The following is a 20911-nucleotide window of genomic DNA, read 5'->3' as shown; positions in this document are numbered from 1 at the left end:
AACATAGGTTGGCCATCTTTCCTCTATGGCCATCTTACCCGAGTTTACCCTATAGGGAAAAGTGTGTAAGTACGCGAGCGTCGAAGGCAGTGACTTTATAAATTTCATGAATTCAAAAGACTCGAATTATTTTCTGCCGATTTGTACAGAAACAATGAATCACGAAGTAACAACGTTTCCTTATCGCGATGCATTTTCAATTTGTCCGATTCCGAAAAAGCGACGTAACATGTCACAGGTTAAATGGAAATCCGGGATGTGCGCCAATGCGACACTACCGTAAAATGCGTCTCAAACGGGCGGATCAATCCGTCGAAACGACGAGGCGTGCAACGTCTAATTGATCTACCGGGGAACCGGGTTGTCGCCGCGAGCGCATCTGCGCCGCGTACGCACGGCCAATTAACCGAGTCAGAACGCGCCGCGAGGCGGTCGTAAATACGCGCAAATAGACCGACGCGATTGTATACACGTCAAACGCAAAATTGTCACGATTGTCACGATCTAGTCGCTATCGGCGTTAGGGCGATCCGCTACGTCGATGCAGGATCGATGCCCTACGAGAGAGCGACGAAACGCGCTTATCGGTGGGCCCCCGCACTATCGTAATAATCGCCAGCGATATATCGTCCCCGCGGATGTAACTACGGCAATATCTTCCGAGATTTATGATGTGCGGGTCGTTTATGATGGCTTGGGACTGATGGGAGCCCGGAGATAATTCGTAGCTGAGCAGAGAATGAACACTGGAGGCGCAATGAGACAATATATCGCGCGGTGTTTGTGTATTATCGAGCCATCTTTCTCGGTCAATTTGATATCTCCATGACAGTCGACCGTACAACAATTCCTTAATTGGGCGTATAAACAGCTTTCTAGAGACCATCTTTACAGACACGAGATATAGCAAAATCTTTTTTCAATTTCATTTAATAGAATATTTAGCCTTTAAGAGAATATTTCGTCAAGCTTTAGTTTACTAAATTGTTAAATAATCGCGTGTTATGGTTGTTTCAATGACTCTGAAGAATTTTAAGCCTGAAAATCATAGAACGTCACTAAAAAAGTTTATCACTAAAGAAGAACGTTAAATCTTACTACTGATGTATAGTTATTCTGATTTATTTTGGAAGATAAAAATTCATGTTCCTGTATATAACAAGCGATTACAGACAATGTTATGGATCTGGAATATAATATCCTTTCTATCGATTCTATTCCGATCCTATTCGCGCGCAGCTCTCGAAAACATTGCAGCATTCTTGACCCAACTGATGATACGAAAAGAAAATGGAGGAAGAAAAGGGAGAAACGCGATGAGACCATCACCTAAAATCACTCTCGATGTAGCCAATGATCCGTCGTTCCGTCCAGCGCAACGATAACGACGAATCGAGAATATAGAGATAACAACAATCCGACGGGACTTCTCAGATCCGCTTAATGATTGGCTGCACTTATCTGACCTGATTTCTCAAGCCGAGAGCACTCAAGCCAATTGTATTCTTCGATAGCGGGAGACGGCGCTTGAGCACTACTGCAATCGTGGCAATCAATCTGATTACTTCTTTCCCGTCGTGCCGACGTAATCGCAACGGATTCCGCAATTCTATAAGATGCTGCTTATATGAATTGCCCCTGCGTGAATAAACTGCTAATCGCGTCCGCTCCCGCACACGTATGATATCTAAATTATATTCCTATTATCTTTTTTTCGGATATTCCTTAAATAAATCGGTAACATAAATGTACAGACGCGATGAACATTTACAGTTAATTCAATATTAGATTTGCATCGCAGCATGTTCAGTATCAAGAGACACGGTAGTGTCTCGCGTCAAGTACACGCGGAGCGAGACCGACCGTGACTCTTTTACGCGACGCGACGAGTTGCGAGTAGGTACTCGAAATGTTGAGATCTCAATAACGAGTGAACGGATCAAGTTCTAAGTAGGCTTGATCCGATAGCTTGGGGTCGATATATAAAGAAAAATGGTTTTATTTTTTTTTATGTAACATTGAGGTCAATTTTGGTACTTTAATTATACACTTATCGATGACAATCGCATGCAATAAAGATTACATTTCCGATAATATCCGATTCAATTTCTTTATTTCCAGTTAAACGGACAGCGCCACTATTATTAAATAAAGTTTTTCAAGAAGCGCATCGCTCCATGTGAAGTAATCTAATACTCCAGACTCCAGAACCAGAAATCGACGATTTAATTCTCGCGAAAATTATGTTTAACGTGTACGTGACCTGAATTATCGATTATCTGGCCACTCGAAACTCAAGAAATATCTTTTTCATTAACCGTAAATATTGAGATCTTTCTATATTTAAGTGGATTACGATGAATATTCCGGATACCAACGTAATTGAGCTGGTCTACAGCGCACCGACGACGAGACAGTTAACAAACTTTCGACAACTCGCGGTCGTTGAGACTTTCGCCGAGACTTTCCATGAGAAGGCAAACACGGCGAAATAAGTCGTATCGTATCGGAGGATGGCGCATTGTGTTTCTGAAGTAAATCGCGGGATCGGGGGAGGAGGATCCCCGACAGCCGCCACAATCGTGGCAATCAATCGCGTTCCCTTTTCGCCACCTCTTTGTGCAATCAGAGCGCGCTTCATGCCCGATCGGCTCCCCCGGATACCCGGTTCTTCCGCCAACGCGTCTCGCGGTTCTCACGCGGTACTGCCGGCGAAGAACCCGGGGTCGAGATTTCCCGGTATGGCTTGGCTCTTGGCTGGCTGCATGGACCAACGTCGCGGCCGATCGACGTGCCGAAACTCCGAATCGGTGGTCCTTCGAGCCGGAGGATCCGTCGCGATCGCCCGAAAGAGACAGAAAGAGGGAAGGGGGAAGGGGTGGAAAGTTTCATTCCGAGAGGAGACGGTCATCCGATGAAAACTAATATGTTCCTGGCTTTCACGAGGTGGCAAGTTACGACAAGATTTTGCTTGTCAGAGAGAAGAATCGAGATGCTTCCATCTAGAGGCATTTGCATGGGTTGGTTCATCTTCGCGAGAAAAGTTCCCGAACTTTTCGACCCTCTCTTATGTTATAACGCCCCAGAAACCTCCACACCTCGTCGGTCTCTTTGATAAAAATTTGACGTAGACTCTGCATTACGGATCCGTGATATTTTTCGGTTAATTGCGAACAGATTTTATCTCGAGGGACTTTTCATTCGACACTTAATCGACAATATATATATAAAAGTTCTAAAATTATAAAATAATAAAAAAATAATAAAATATATAATAAAATAATAAAATAACGAGAAAGAAGAGAGATAAAAGGTTTTTGCTAAGAAAGATCAACTCCAAATTGAATAATCGAAGAATTTCAAGATAACAAATAATCGCTGCAGCTATCTACCTGACGCAGCCTCTGCATTCACTTCTCCATTGTGTTCTAACGCTTCTTCTCGGTTTGTGTTTACGTAGTCGGATAACCGCAAACGCCGACGTTAATTTACCAAATTCAGGCTAGACAATGGGCAGCTCGTTTAGGATCATGCGGGAAGAACAATAGCACTTAGTCGACGATGAGGCTGGAAGCAGCTTGTCTGTTATAACCCTCCAGTTATACTGCGTGCATTATACACGTATATATAAGCTTTGGAACATGAGTACCCGTGCCCTCGTAAAATAATTATGTGCACATTATTATGCGTCATATATTATTTGTTAATTAAATGCAATTATAAATACGTCTTATAAGTTATAAGGGATAGAAGATCCCTCAAAGAAGATTTAATGTTGTCGGAAATATATTACAGTTTATTTTATCCGCCTATTGCTCTTCTCATTTGCACTCTTTTCCTGCATAGATATAATTTCTACTCAATTATTTTCTTTTGCTTTTGAGACTTACGTAATTTATACTGACTAGTTTTGAGTTACGTACAAAGAATATTTAAATAAGATAAATTAAACTCAAATATGGTTTAAAAAAGTAATCAGATTTAATTTTACATTTTACTAATATCAGCATCATTTTGGAAAATATACATTATTATTTTCTAATATACGAAAACATTTTTCTCATAAGAAGTCGCAATCGTTCAATAGGGACACACTTTATTTGTGTGTATGTGTAGCGAGTGTTCGGATAGGATAAAAGAGAGAGATACCAGTAATCTTTACTTCTATCACGTTTTTCAAACGTTTAACTTTCCCGATGTTCCGCGACATTAAAACTCGTGTTATCTCTCGCGTGAAAATCACCGCGCGGACACCCCCTTTCCAAACTACTTTTTATTATTCGTCCAAAGATCGTACGGAGGGTTGTGCACTGATAAGTTTGTATAAATGCGACATTTTGAATATGTCGCGAGCCGCGAGACTCCATTGTAATCTCATTGTCGGTTGCCGCGTTGCATTCAAAACTCTGGGCATTCCCGTTCGTCGCTTGCGCTGAAATGCACTTTTGATAAGAGTTCAAAGCTCATCCCATCTCACCGCTCCATTCTCGTGAAAGACGTCGCCGATCCAAAGAAGTCCCGGTTCGCTCGTGCGGGCTGAATGGAAAAGCCGACTGGGTGTTATCATTCGCGGCGATTGCGGGATTCTTCGAAGTATATGTACGATTTTTCACGAAGTGTCGCGATTCTCCTATACGCACTATTCGCATCTCGTCTGCGAGTTACACGTGTCGTAATCTAATAACATTGTAATTAAAAACATTGTGTTTAATCAAACATTGTTAGTATGAAGAGGAGAGAACGGAAAGGAAAAAGAATTTTTATTTCAAGATTCGTCGAAAGATTTGTTGAAGAGGAAACCTCTCTTACATTTGAATAAATTTTCTAGACTTTTCTTGCGTTTCCCGGAATCTCTGTGTACGTAATAAAAAAGCCACAGAGGTATTGATTTGTAGAACTGAGAATTTGCGAAATCAAGGTACCGTGGAATTAAGAATTCCTGAAACATAGTATCCACGATGTTCCCAGGATTTATGAAAGCGAAGACTACAGGAAGCAAGGATCCGTGGAATGAAGGAACTGCGAAACCAAAGATTTATAGTACCGCCTGTGTATTTTTACGCAGGTACACTTTTCTCATTTTGCGCGAATGTGATTTGCTCGACGATTTGCGAGAAGTCATTAACCGTGAGACAAATGGCGAATCGCTTACGCAGAACGAAATAAAGGAAGCAAGTGGGCTCCGATGTTAGAAGAATATGCGTTCTACCCCAGAAACTTTATAAACAGTGCGCGAAATTTAATTATTGCCGATCAAATTCCTGAGGGGGAACAATTAATTCCGCAATCAACGGCGCGGCGCTTCTATTTACGGCAGCTGCGTGATTTCCCTCTTAAGGGGCCGTAATTAGAATTGTTCGTGTTCGTGGCAACAGTTTATTCTTGCCACCGTCTCACGCAGTTATATGCGTAAAAATAGAAGCAGTTATATTATAACAAAAATAAATTGTATAAGTTTGATATTTTTTTTTTTCCAGAGAAAGCTAACAATAAATTATTTCGAAGAGAACATTTTTTTGCAATGGTTGCACGTCTTTTACGATCTTATTTATTTTCAATATATTCAATAGACGCAGGAAAAAATGAAACAAAAGACTTGATAAATACGTGCTCTATCAGTGACAAAAGAGTTAATGTAAACGTACGTGCTAAATCGTATTTTCCCTGATCTACAGCCTGCGATCTAATCTTCACTTACAGCCTACTTCCTTATTTCCGGCTTCTCCATCGCTCTGCTGAAATGACGGAGATGTTATTAAAATTTTCTCACTATCGATGGAATTTCAATAACGACTGTCAAAGCAGCTGTCGCCGGATGCATTAATTCCGTGACGACGGGAAAGTTGCGCGTACCGGATTGCAGTAATCCGTGAACGGTCGCGAAAAATCACGTCGTCGTCTCCGAAATGAAGCTGGAACGTGCCGTAGTTCCTTCCAAGACGCGGCTTTTCTAAACGCTGTCGCAACTGGAAGATAGCAAACCGGCGAATACCAGAGGTAAAACTTGACAAGGCACGATTGAGCGTTATTACAACAAGCTTGTTATCATACAGATAATACTAGTGAACGTGGTTCGCAATACCTTACCATTTTACGTAACAGGTATTTGTATGTATTTTTACAGGTATCTCTTCTTTAATGACATAACATTTTATAGAGAAGATGTGCGAAAATAATGATAATAATAATCGTTACGCAAGAAGCAAATAATTTCGCTCGAGTATGGTTGTGTTATTTGCGAGTTAAAGAATAATGCAAAGTGGTAGGGACCGAAGGTAGACAAAGGGTGTAGCTTGTCGAGCGACGGCACGGTGTGAATACAAATTATCATTTCAATGCAAATACTAGGCCGATATTATTATAATGAGCTTTCGAACGACGTCGGGCACCTTGCTCGCGCTCGAAAACTCGCCGAGCAAATAATAATGGAAATAAAGCACGCTCCGAGCAGTAATAACTTCCAGTCTCCGGGAGATACCCGAGAACAGAGTGCGCGCGTTAGGCGGCCAGCGCCGTCGGGAAAAATGGAAAATCCTGTTGGATTTAAAGTGAAATAATGGGCGTACTCTCACGCGCTGCGAGAACACTTCGACGCGGCCGTCTCTGACTTTTCGTGCTGTTTCAAAAAAGGAAGAGGCATCGGGATAGAAGTATCCTCTTAATGCCACGACGATTACGACATGCGCGCGCGGGCGGATAGTTTTAATTAAAAAAGAGACATAGGGAAGAATTGAGTTTACAGCGCGCAGTTGAGAAAGCAATTTCCGGATAAGCCGCCGCTCGTCGACTTACGCCGCGACAGCTTACGTGACGCAGCCCCTAATTGCGCGTTAATTAGGACAAATTAAAAACAACGCGCCAGAGCGGAAAACTGGTCGCGGGAAACGAAGTTGGTGAATCTCGCGCTGCCTCTGCGCCACCGCGTACCGTCTCTTTTTTTTGGCCATTCTCATGACGTCAGGTATCGATCGCGCAGAATTCTTGCGTACCCCGGAACGGTTTTATTTAATTACGAAAGAATGTAACCGCGCCGCAACGGCATGCAAATGCAACGGATAGTTTCCACCCTTCATTCGTAGAATTATGAAACATCCGAAACTCTCCATTTGTCACATCGAATTTTCCATAGAGAATTACACTACAATTTTCTGTGTTATGCGCGAACTTCTAAATTCGCCTTTGTCACGGATTCCCTTTAGTCGCGAATTTTTAGCGAGAATGGCGGAAAAACAAACTCGATTGCATGGGTGCCTACCGTCGTTTTCAACATGCTTGCAACTTTTTTTCATGTCATATACCAAAACGATGAAGATTTAAGTTAAATAAAAAGAAAACAGTTAACTTCGTTGAGTTCTGTTCGGGTAAACTGTATTAAAATCGAGAACTTTTAGAATGTATGATAAAAACTGATAAATAAATCTTAAGTAAATGAAAAAAAATCTCCCTCAAGCTACATAAAATAGAGCAGAAATAAAACCTCCGTGCAGTGTACAGCAAAAATGGCTAGCTCGTGTACACTGCGATAGTGCAGCGTATAATATTGTCCCTTTGTGTCCATCCAAGCAACCCTTGGGCGTTACTGCCGTTTTGCGAATAAATCAGAATCTACAGTCTAGCTGGATTTGCGACAAACCAGCGATTGTTTCTGGTGTACCTATCATATAGTATTCTTACTATTAAAAGTACATATTATTTATTCTTTACAATTATGTAGTATAAGACACGCATATTTTTCTGTTAACTTCACTTTAAATAAAAGGTAAAAACAACTATTATAGTAAGAATATTGCGTATATTAAAAGTTTATGACTTTGCCTGTTTTTAATATAGGAAAAAATAAAAAAAGGATATAAAGAAACTTTTAAATTAGAAATGTGTTTAAATATTATATTAATTATTAGAAATATTAGTAGGCGAATATTTTTATGTGCACATTTATCCTAGAGAGTTTTGCAATCAACTTTTTTTACGAGTTTACGTGCATATAAAATGTGCATCATAGTGAAATACGTTTAATAGCGCAAAACTATAAACGTGTTATAGGTATTTTTAAAACTAGAAAAAGAGAACTTTTCATAACTACAGCGTTGTATAAAAGCAGGTGGAAAATATGACAGGGATAAAAACAGATAGTAATTCAACCGCATAACATTTTTGTGAGTGACAAAGGTTTTTCAGCTGTAAAGATCTGGATTTAAAGGAAGATTTTCTCAAGACCATCTATTCTAACATTCAATGCAAATGTAACTTGGTTAAAATATGTATCAGACTACAGAAACTTTCGTTCGTCGTATAAAATTCGCTAGGTAACTTTCACTCGTGATGAAAGACTCAAATCTGGAAAAAGAGTTTTTGCCAAAATAGACTATTCAAATATTTAATGTAAATGTTCGATTAAAATTCCAGCTGCACCGAAACTTTCTGTGTGTGAAGGGAAACTCATTAGGTAACTCGTATGCATTATAAAAGATTCAGTTTTGAAAAATGCATAGTTTAAAGTAGACCACTCTAATACCTGATGCTCTAATACACCTAAAAGCTATATTAAAATTTCAACTTGTCCAAAAATAATTTTTTCCATACGATGAAAAAATCGCCAGGTAATCATTTTTTTTAAATTAGAAATAATACTAAGTTTTAATGGATGAAATGTTACGCGCGGAGTGACACTCACTAGTTAATCTTTGATATCATAGAAGATCATACAAAATTTAGATCGTGAAAAAATATTTACTTGACTATATCAAACATCCTGCTGTTTTATCTAGACTGACCGAATTAAAATTTTAATCTATCCAAAAAATGTTTTCCATGCGACGATAAAATTTCCGAGTAATTACTTTTTGTCAGAAGAAATCACGAATGTGAAAAGGGATATAAAATTGACGTCACATCAGAGACAAGGACTGACGTACGTGAGGAGAAACTTGCCAAGCAAATTTTGCCGTAAAAATTTCAAAATGTGACAGGAAAGTAAAATTCCCCCTGACGTCAACGCTTGACTCAATCACTCCTCGAAGAGAGTCGCCGAAACTTGCCCATTTGTCTAATTGTGTCGATGTATCCTCTGTTTGTCTCATTTGAATGTTGTTGTGTTTTGCGTTATTCGTTGTTAGCGAGCCCCGTCGAATTTGATAAACGGTAACGCGCGTGCGCAAAAGAATTCAATATCGATCCGTATGGATAGATCCATATGGGAGCTAGATCAGGAAATTGGGGGGGGGGGAACGGTCCGCGCGCTGCCGTTAGGAAGCAAGGAAGGATACTTTCCTTCCGTCTGTTGAAGCGGCTAGTCGAGGAATAATATAAAGTATAGAGATTGTGAGATTTTGTAAATTTATATAAAGTGTAAAATATTCTGTGAAACTTAATTGTGATTGAGGACAGCTCAATCGGAGAAGCCTGTATCGTGAGTCAAAATAAATTGTATTTCTTTGCCTCAAGCAGTAATTTTGGAATAGCAGTCTTGCAAATCCATTTATCCTTGGGTCCTCCGACGGAACTCCCCTTGTGTTGTCTCATAATAAATTGCTCAAAATCGCTAGCCGATTACGGAGAATTAGGAGAATATGAGTTTGTTAGTTCTCACAAAACTAACTGGCGCCCAATTAATAAGGTAATTTTGTCAAATCACTTAGAGCCCTGGCAGCCATTGACCCAGGCCGCGCCAGGTGTCGGCATTATTCATAAAATTAAATATTAAATTCTGTCAAAAGGATAACGCCGGTCTCAAAAATATATTTTAAAATATATTTTATGCTCGTAGACAAATCGTTCCGTCATATAGTCTTGGTTCTGAGGTAAATTTGCGATTCGCATTACACGGGCCATAAATCACAATGGTGGCGCGGATGGAAGGTAGCGCCACATTCGAAACGCGGGATGCATTCACGGTTGCGAGCGCAGTCTCTACGCCAGCCCGTTTTCGATCGGAATAATACATCGCAATTTTAATCTCTTGGGTGCAATACGGGCACGCGATATACGCGGCCCGCGCGATATTGACGAATAAATACCGGAATAAACGATGCTCGTGCCCGACGTTCGATTAAGGGGTGAAATTGGAAAATTTGGCCTGTGGCCACCTCGTGAAGAAAATCGTAGGATGCTGTTTCACCACACGCGATTGGTTTATCAGGATTTTTTTAAATTTATATCACACGTTATCGCGTATTTTATATCCCTTTCCACATTTATAGCGCACATCACGGCGTTCTGGGGTACCGCGCGTTTTCTTTAAACATCAGATATTGGCAATCATATTGATATAGATATGCCGCGGTTATTTCAATATCGAAGTATGAATATTAATTTGATGCCCAGTCGGCACTGTTAACGATTGTTTCCTGTTACACTTTTATTTGATTTAACGTCTCAAATGCGATTCTAAATGGTATTTACTCAACATAAGTTTTAAAATACAGACATTGAGACAACTATTTAGATAGCTATATTTCGCGCTAGAATTCTCTCTTCTTCTTCCGACCGTGATCTTATTAGAGAGAACGAAGACTTTCGATGTTTCCAGAAGTCATCGAGCTAATTCGATGGCCTATCGGTACTGTTGTTGCGAGCGATCCCGATAAATCGCGAACGGACTTGAGTTTATGAAAACGATTCGAGGTGAATTTATCCGGCCGTTGCTGGTGACAGTATTGATTGCAAAACTTTGGGAACTACTTAAAACTTCTTCCGCTATTTTTCCTTCTCCTACAAACTCTTTCTCCCCCGCCCCTCGCTTGCTCGACTCATTTACAGTTACGAGGGCTGTTCCTTTCTCGATGAGATACCTATCGAAACAACTTGCATTACACGCCCGAACTTCATTCCCGGCATTCTTATGTACATGACGTCAATTTTTGGAGTATCTCGCTATTAGTCTATATACATGCTTTTTTCGACAGCTCCAAGCGAATGAATGTTCCCCAGGATTTAGGATTAAGGTCAACTTGTATAGAGTCTGTTCGGGTAAAATTATTGAAAAAAGCTACAGTGTATGGAGGCTTTTACGATGGATTCGTAGCACTTTGCCTGGAAATTGGAAATAAGAGACCAATCGATTCGATATGATATCAATCATCCGACCTTATCCTTAGAAAAATACAATTATATTGGGAGGATATCCGATTGCTGATAAAACCGACATCTTCGAACGTGATACTTTGCTATTAAAAAAGTGTTAAAAGTGAGACATGTTTTTTAAATATAATTTTTGCACAATTAACTATTGTGTTACACTCCATAAACATATTGAGTCTCTACACAACACATAGCATACATTTTTAAAATTTATTAAATTTTGTACTTAGAATCATATAACTAAAAATTTAAATATCTTTCGCCTTTCGCCTATGTTTTATTTCTTAAAGTCATATATTACTATTAATATTGCTGTTTTATTGTATCGTATTTTATAAAATAATTTTTATGCAAAAAAAATACTTATATTTTATGTGATACACTTAGAGAATAATTAATAATAAATTGATACAATATAATGGCATTTTGATAATGAAAATATGTAAAACTCCACTAGTTTTCTAGGTTTGTTTTCTTTTCGTGCCAAATGTTCTAATTCTCCTCCCTATCGTTCGAATCTCATGAAAAAAAATCTGGTTACCCTATCTAAGATTCCAGATTACTTGGGGATTCTAGGATCCCAGAATCTCTCTAAGATCCAAGAATCTTTGGATCTACATATAAAATGCAAAAATTTCAGAGTCCTTGATACCTATCTTAGACATTGCCGAGTATATCCAAGAGGGCAACGATCAGCATATCGGGCGGAAACTCCATTCCACGCGAGCGCTCTCGAGTTACCCAATTACGCGGACGGATTGTTGACTCCTTTCCACTCGTTCTACGATCCGTTCCCCATTAAACTCGCGGGACGAGCACGAGTTTGCTTACGAGAATGGCGAGCGGCGGGAGGGGGGGAAGGCGAGGGGGGCGATAAAGCGTCGATGCCGCGCGTCTTCCGGATGTTGCCGATCGCTGATGGAATTGCAGCACACGTCGCCAGTTCGGGGCTGCAGGTGCAGCCACACACGTATCCGGGACGAACTATTTGGCAAACACGGATTCTAGGTTGAATGGCAAATTGCGCCGGTACACGCTACAATGCGCGCACGAAGCGAGCGCGCGGCTGCGTCTCGCGAGGGACGCTAGTTTCTCGTCAGGAAACGTGACTTCTCGCATTTCGAGGAGCAAGAGAAGAGACTTACCGATCCGTCAATGGGTAGGGTGTTCGGTTCGCACGCGATGTATCGAGAAGATCTGAAACGGGAATTTTGGCTCTACGTTCGAACGGGATCGACGATAAGCTTATGTCGATAAGCTGTATTACGGGATCGACGCGACGTCTGCTGTAAATACGATATAATTCTAGTCTTGTCAGCCGGAATTCCGCTCGAACATCTTGACATTGTGTACACGTTTCGCACTACTCGGGTCTCTCTCTCTCTCTCTCTCTCTCTCTCTCTCTCTCTCTCTCTCTCTCTCTCTCTCTCTCTCTCTCTCTCTCTCTCTCTCTCTCTCCTCTCTCTCTCTCTCTCTCTCTCTCTACCTTTCCTGATCACAGTTCAGGGGCGAACGATGCCCCAGGCCATTTACCGCGCTTCTGCGGTGAACCTGGGGGATTCGGGATTGTATATGAGGCTTACGGAGTATCCGCACAACACCGGTTCTGCATGCATGGGTAACGAAACACCATTCAAGTGCCGGCACCGTCAACTGATACGGATATTTCTCTCGCGTCTTTAACACCCCCCGTTTGTTCGCGCCGCGCGTTGCTCTAAATTAATGTGTCGAATTACATTACGAGCTTACAGTTGATTTTAACAAAAAGTAAAAATATTATTTTTTTGCTTTTACGCTTTCTTTATATTTTGTATCCAACATTATATTCAACATCATTATATTTAACATTATCCCAGTATAATTAAGTAAAAATTCTATCACAATGAAGTGACGAGCATAAATTAAAATACGCAATTTTATTATTTTTTATACTGCTAAAGATTAATTCGTATAAAAAAATGCATTTCTTCACACTTCCAACCATTTACAGCGTAAGAATTTTATATATTTCAACATTTGAAGTCACTTAGAAAAACCGTGTAAAAAAATTATTTGCGGTGTTTTTAACGTCATACTTCCCTAAAAATCATGAGGATACTCACAGCTGTGTACTCTTGCAGCTATAAAGGACAAGTACGGCGCGCGGATGGTTGCAATCACGAAGCAAATTGTCCTCCTTTCGCACGACCACCGATCGTTCCGATTTCACCCTCCACTGAGGTGGCGAGAATTTTTCGCTGTAGAAAGGGTTGGAAGTCTACGAGCTGTCGAGCAACTGACAACGAAGGGTGGCGGCGTTAGAGGGAGCAGCCGTTGATGGCCGCTTCTTTTTGTCGTCGTGGAAAAACGCCGCCGTTAAACTTTTTCCAATGCGCTAGGGCACGAGTAAAATATCGAGTAAATGCGCCCGCTGTAGCGAGCGCCCATTAATTCGACGGAGACGCGAGAGGATGGGAAAAGCTTAGCCCTGCGACCCCCTTTTATCCTAGGAAGTTCGTGTACATATTTACTGGCATCGGCGCGCGTCTTTATCTCCAGTTGAGAAAGCCGAGTTTTCATTTGCTTCGTGATTGCAAAAGCAGAAAATAAAAGCGGACTGGTGACTGCAACGAAAACAGCAAGTTTTTTCCCCCTCACCTCCGATACAGATTTTATTATTTCTTAGCTTCTAACGGATTAGCTTCTAATGTTAATTTTTGGAAGAATATTTTAATCCATAATTTGTTTGCGATGTGTTGTGACTGCGTTACTCTAGAAAGTAGGACACTTCATTAAAAGTTGAAAATATCAATGCTTTAATAATACACGCTATTAAATTCTTGTCTGCCCGATTAAAAATCACTGAGACTTAAATGGATCGACGATATGCATTGCAAATGCGCGTTAGAATACGAATACGAAATCGTCAACCTTGAGCAACATGTGTCATCGTAACATGTACGTTTGCTTGCTCTTGGATGTTGAAGGACCGGCCGTTACAATTTGGATAGTCGGTTGACATTGATATTGACAGTCAAACGAGCGTCCAACCGCAATGCATATACATAAGCCGGTCACTGGGAGATGTTCGCATCGCACTTCCGCCTGTATCCACTTTATGCAATGGGAAAACGTTGCACCTGAGTGCAAGGTGGCATTGTGTCGCGTTGAGCTCGTGCAAAAATCATTGCCCAACATGTATACTCGGCACGTATTCGCATCACATTATAGAAAATAAAACGTTGCACATTTACGCTGTCCGTAAAAAGAGAAAAATTATTATGCGCCATCATACCATGGTCCGTTTGAAATTCATTTTGTTTTTATTTCTGATGATTCGGTCATTTCTATAAAATAATGTAAATGCATAATTTTACAAAAAAAATCGCGACGAAATGCATTTCGAAAGCATAAACTTATCTGAATTATTTATCTTGTAACAGTGCAATTTTCTAGTTATTTGCCCGAACTTTAGCTTTCCAATTTATGCTGTCTCCAAAATTCACTCACCTCATTGTGTCGTGATTGAATGCCAATATTTCAGAAGTTCAAAAATATATTTAAGAAACTAAATTCATACATTTGTAACCTTCACTTAGTGAATTACGACATCATGACCGACAAATTGTGTATCTAGTCTGTTCTTGCTTGATATATTTGATATTTATAGATTTAGTTTGCTCACATCACACAATCTGTTTTATTACGTCCAATTTCCATTATCTTGTAGTTTATTTTATCCATCTACTTGGTCACGGACCACCCCGCGCGGCTAACGTTTTCACGTCCGGAATTAGCCTCCATATTGGCTCGTGGTGTCTATTGGCAATCGATCGAGTGTTCAGCCAACCACCATGAATATGCACGAGAGAGTACTTCTAGAAAACGTTTCCAGCGTACACTCCCGTCGAATGTGCACCATCGGCTGTTTGATCATCGTGTCCCGCGACACAATGGAAATTTGCAATTTACTTCGTTGACTTCCAAGTCGGAAATCGTTGGGAAATATACGTGAATATAATGTCATATAAAATGCTATGTATGATATCCGGCAAAGCATTATGATCAGTAGCAGAACTGTACTTTCGAATTTGAAATTAAATTTTCTCTAACAATAAGATTTAAACCGCAGACTGAATCCATGATATATAAATTTAAATATTAAAGATTTTTAATTTATAGATTAATAAAATTTATTATTGATTTGTGGATTTATTACAGGACTGCAAATAATAACCTAGAAATTTGTTATATCGAAAACATAATAGAAAAAAAATAATTGTTTGTAAAAGAAAGTAAATGTCGTACATGTAGGTATACTATGAAGAACGTTAAATGATTCGTATTTTCTACGCATTTATATTTTTGATCCTCTATTATAATTTCCATTTAACATTTTCCCAAACAACTGGCAACGCATTTAAAATAAACTGCTTTCGTCCGAAAAAAAATAATCTGTGAGATGAAAAATGGTTCTGCAATTTCGATATTCACCGTCGGAATAATATTTCAATATATGCCGCACGATACTTTGTAATCGGAGGCTCTTTGTAGCTTTGCTGCCTCAAATTGCAGTGTTATTTCCATGTTTTTTTTATTAAAAAATATAATGCTCGTGCATGTGCACCGCGAAATAACCGGTCGATTTATGCCTCCGTTTGTTAGTAGCAATGTCGCGGCGGCAATGCGGTGACGATTCATTCGGAGTTTAACGCACAAAAGCCCGGGTGTACCCATTAGCGAGATACTTCGGGATTCAGTTGAATGCGAAAGCCGCGTTTAATGGCGGGGAATGCGAAACTATCGATAAAGTTTCCCGTTTCCGACTACGACGGAGAGTCAAAGAGGTCGTCCGCGGCCTTGTAATTCGACTTTTGTGCTGCTGCAACGAGGGAGGCAAATGACATAATAGTATTATATCAACATTTAGATAATCCTCCAAGAGTTCTAACGTTACGCGATAACGATATTATAGCTGTAATAAATCGTCATCTTATCATAACTCATAAGAAGATATATAAAGTAAAAAGAAAGAAAAAAGATGATAACCATGCTTATACGCAGCTCGACGGACTGCAGGCATAATTATTTTAATAAATTCAATGAAACTCTTTTTTTATTGTAATTTTTCTTATATAAAAAATATTTTTTTATTTTAAAATTAATTTCTAGAACGTTTAAATATGTGCCTTCAAGTTTCCAAATATATTGATTAATTCAGCTTATATTTGAAAGTGTTTCCGTGTTTACGAAAGTCGATTCCGCATTTACGTTAATTATGTTAAATATACAAATACGCGTCATTGATCGCGTGTCAAATTGTGTTACATTGATAAATGTTTCTTATTTGCAGAACAAATATCGAGAATCATCGCGTTGCGCGGTATAATAAATCATTGCACGGTCTTAAATTCAGAGCCGTGGTTATCCCAAAACGAGAAGTTAGATCATCTCGTAGTCGGCAAGCTACTTCGCAATTACGATTTTAATTATAAACGGGCGTTACCGAGGGGCTTGACGGAACCGTTGTTATCCGTGCGACGCACTCTTGATTTGCGAAATTAAGTGAAAATATTTATGAGCAATTTACACGCGGCCGATATTACGCGCTACATGTTTTACGCGGTAACACGCGCGCGCATCGTCGTCTCACGGGTACTTCGTCGACCACGGACTTTGTCGCAAATTAAATGCGGTTGCCGTCGGGCTTATCCTCGGTCTGAAATTTCCTCTGAATTATTGACGAACTGCCGCTTTTGACTCTTGATGAAAGGAGCGTCCCTTTATTCCTTATGTAACATGGAGTGTAATGAATCTCGTAATAACCAACTCGTCCGACAAAAGAATCGATGCCTTGTGGCATTCAATCGGCCTCATTAATTTTCCATTACCGATTAGTACGAGAATCGTACTCGAAAAAACGGCAGAGAAACTAATTTTAATTCAGCGAAACAGCACTTTTAACACTTTAATATACCGGCCTCTTATATTATGAGAGCCATATCTTTACGCCTGTATCTTTATTGAATTATAGCTTAAACTCGATAATAAATTTGCACAAGTCATGAGACAGATAATAACAAGAGAATAAAAGAAAGAACGCTGAGTATGAGTAAATTAAGCTATAACATACTTTAAGTGAATTGCTTCAGTGAAAACGACGGTTGTGGTCAGACACGGCTGACCTCACTTCGCTTCTACCACTAGCGCTGCGCTATAAAGGCGCACCGCACACTCGCATTAGAATAAACTATATATCTATCTACACTGTTCACATCAAACGTGCAATAAATGTGGAATATGTGGTAGTACTACGGCACCATCATATCCTTTTAACCCTCGAGGGCGAGCCGCGAGCACCGCATATATGTGCTTCGACAAAGGAGTGGATTTGGACTGTCATGTACGATTTTGAAATAATGCCAAGGCGCCGACAAGTCTTGCATATGTCGATGTTTACAATGTTACAATATAATATAAAACTTAACTTATTTATACAACGACATTGTTACACTTCTGCATAATATGAAAACTATGAAATTAGTGATAACTGCCAGCAAAAATTAAATTAATGATGATTTTAATTATAAGTTCGTATATACATATTTGTACTTTTTACAACATCTTTAGCTTATTTTACATTTAATTTTTACTTTGCACTTTTGCATGCAAAATACACTTGCAATTAAAGCATAAAAACGATAGAACGTAAAAAAAAGTTGTCTAATAAAAATTCTTTTCTTTTATACTACCTATTCAGAGAATATAGTCTTCGTGATAATGTAGGTAGGGAAAGACGTCTGAGATTCTTAAACAAGACTTGTTAAAGTAAAAATAAAAAATTGGTATAAACGGGAGAATTTAAAAAACAAAAGGTATAAAACTTCATGAAATGGCGTTGTAAGTTAAAAGGCAATTGTGATAAAAAATATCTTGGGCGAAAAGATCGTTGCTTTCGAAAGATTCTCGAATTGGAGAAACTTTGTTATCACTCATGTTGTTTTGTCGTTTCTCAAACATGCGCAACTAGCCAACAAAATTGCGAATAATTATTGCGACTCGGACATCCGCATGCCATGTGTTTAGCATGTCGAAGGAAACAGCAACAGCCTGTACAAAGTTCCAAATGTTTGGTGAGCTCGCATTAGCGTTTTCCCCCGGAATCCCGAGAAGCCACGAGTACTTTCCGCGGATATTAATACACTGGATATTCGTATAGAGCCCGTCTTTATTCAGTTAAATCCTATACGCGGACTGTATATTTAAAAGATATCGTCAGTTGCATTTTTATACACTCTGTGTATAATAAATCTTTTGATATAATATTGATGAAATAATACAATATAAATTGCAAACTGATATGATATAATTTTATGCTTTTTTAAAATCAAAGAAAATTAAAATTTATTAAATATTAAAAACAAATAAAATGTATAATATTACACAACGAAGTATGAAAATATTTAATTAAAGAAAATTTAAAAGCTTTTGTTGTTAATTCTTGTTTCAAGTCGCCAAATTGAACGAGCGGATGTTTTACGTTTTCCTGTGTCGATTTCGAGAGTGAGTGATCAAAATCTAATCAACGCGAAAAGCGTGCCAAGAGACATCCATATGTATCATCTGTCTTAAACTATTTTGCATACGCTCCGTCTGCGAGAGAGAAAAGGGGCGTTAGAAGGGGGGAAATTGGAATATCTTTCGTCCGGAAGACGGAGGATATTCTAAAAGAGAAAATGAAAAGTGACGGACATAAGAATGTGCGCAGGACTGAGGAAACAAAATGTACCTTTGATGTCGTTCAGCTTGGTCGAATCTTTTTGCATTCCTTTGATACTTCGAAGTCCTCAAAGTCTTCGCAGCAAATAGAACAGACGAAGAAGACGAACTTTGGTCCCGTCATCTAAAGAACCTCATATTAAAGAGAACGTATTAAAGCGAATATAATATTATTCGTATGTATAGACACATTTCTGTCATTTTTACTTGCTTGACAATGTGCATTAAAGATTTGAGTCGGTAATTAGATGGATATTAATATAAGTTCAGGAAATTTAAATTTCATCTTAATAGACATTTGAAAATGATCTCTATATTTAATACCTCATAATCGAGAAGAATCCGTATTTATAAGAATTATATTTTTCAAAATTATATATCAGTCGCTCAGCTTACGTAGATATTAATTATAGGATGCAAAAATATGATTAGCTGCTATTTAATACTTTTAACCGATTTTTACAAATATATATCAAATAATAAATAACATTTAGTATTTTCGAAAATTGTAACTATGAATGTTTTTTAAATGTAAAAATGATCAAATTTCTAACTTCAAAATTCGTCGAAAATTAAATCGGAGGGAACTGGAGAGAATTGGAAACACTATCGAGTCTCATTGAGAGTATTTCATTGTTGTCTAGTGAACTGATTAAAAAAAAAAATCGAGGGATTTTGTTCGCTCGGCGGACTATTGCGTGAACGTGAATAACGTTCAACGTAATCTGTCTTCGTACGTGCCATTTGCCTTTGACGTTTACCACCGCGAAAGGCGCCGTGCTATTGATGATAGCGGCGGCGTTGTCAGGGTTGATAGCGGGGTTGATAACGCTACGGCCGTGGACATACAGTTTCGCGGGCGAGAAATAATGAAATTTGCCGTTGACGAGGCGAATGGTGATTAATGAGCCGCACACAGATACGAATGTCGTGTCGCTCGACTGAGGCTGCGCACATGTGCATGCACGCTGTGCTAGAAAAGTTCGACGACCGAATGACTAACAAGAGCAGGGAGAAAAAGATTGATCGAAATACAATTGTATGTACGGAGATAAAGAAAAACTACGTGGGAACTTCGTTTGCAGTTTCTTTGACCGTTTCAAAATCGATTTTTCTTTAGCAATGCATTAGAGCTCATTTCCTCGTATTTTTTGTAATTTTCAACATTGATTGTCTTGGGGATTAAGTGTCACATTCAAAGAAAAGTTGTTTAAGTAAAACGAATAGATATAATGACAAAGAAATTTACGAAAGGCCAATTGCATAATATCAATTGCTCGTAATGTGACGCACGAAAAAAGATGTCTTATAGTTTCAACGAAACTTTCAGTTCATCTTTGAATATTCAATACGATCTCAAAGTTTGAGCACTTAATATTGCAATGCCTTGTATATTAATAGAATAGAACTTGGCAACGAGAGAACTTGAAATATAAAACGGCTACATTTCATGTTCCAGCTCATATACGGAAACAATGAAGTGGCTTTGGATAATTGTCTTAGTGGCTCTGGCGCTGCCAGCTGCTGTACCACGAAAAATCCACAGGAGCAAGCCGAGTAAGTAAACATCTTTAAATAAGTAATTTTCACGAGCAGTTGTAGCAGAGAAATATTATTCCTGAAATAAACTGCTTTAAAAGTTTATGCGAAGAGAATAACTTGTGTCTTTCTTTTATTGTTTTATTAATTACAATTATTGCATTTGTTGGTCGTTTTTGCGCATCCCGGACGCTCTATCTGACTTCTGAGAAATGGAAGTTCGTGAGGTTTCACGGTGAGCTTTCGTATACGAGAACATCAAAGAACGTATCATGTAACTATCCGGAAAGATATTCGATCAAAATACTCCCGTTTTCACCGTTATCCTATCACGGACATTCTTGTATACTGGTTCCCAAAAGGATCGCGGAAGGCTACTCGATACATCGCGAGCAGGCGGAAAGTCGATTTTGATCGGGACACGGCGGCCGCGGAGAATCACTTCACATCGTGATGAAGAAAACCGCCCGCGCCGTCGCTTGTTTCCCCGCATAACGACGGTAAGCCGATTCCGAAAGAGATCCGTGACTGTTCG

General features: G+C 39.2%; 1 protein-coding gene across 5 annotated transcripts in view; it reads left to right on the top strand.

Moving 5' to 3' along the window:
• Positions 1–20911, top strand: part of LOC139770108 (cysteine-rich secretory protein 1) — a 51722-nt gene that overhangs the window by 15847 nt on the left and 14964 nt on the right. For 4 of the 5 annotated variants that reach the window (XM_071701826.1, XM_071701824.1, XM_071701827.1 and 1 more), the window contains one exon: positions 20297–20394. In XM_071701826.1, coding sequence (XP_071557927.1) covers positions 20313–20394 — 82 coding nt within the window. In that variant the 5' untranslated portion in view covers positions 20297–20312. Of the gene's footprint in view, positions 1–9415; positions 9617–20296; positions 20395–20911 lie in introns of those variants that run through there. The other variant, XM_071701823.1, reaches the window with a different exon arrangement.

The sequence above is a fragment of the Temnothorax nylanderi genome, unplaced genomic scaffold (genome assembly GCF_030848795.1).
Source record: "Temnothorax nylanderi isolate EJ_2023f unplaced genomic scaffold, tnyl_v1.0 TNYL_tig0027_pilon, whole genome shotgun sequence".
NCBI lineage: Eukaryota > Metazoa > Arthropoda > Insecta > Hymenoptera > Formicidae > Temnothorax > Temnothorax nylanderi.
The sequence above is the reverse complement of the archived record's forward strand: the minus strand, read 5'-3'. Positions and strand labels throughout refer to the sequence as shown.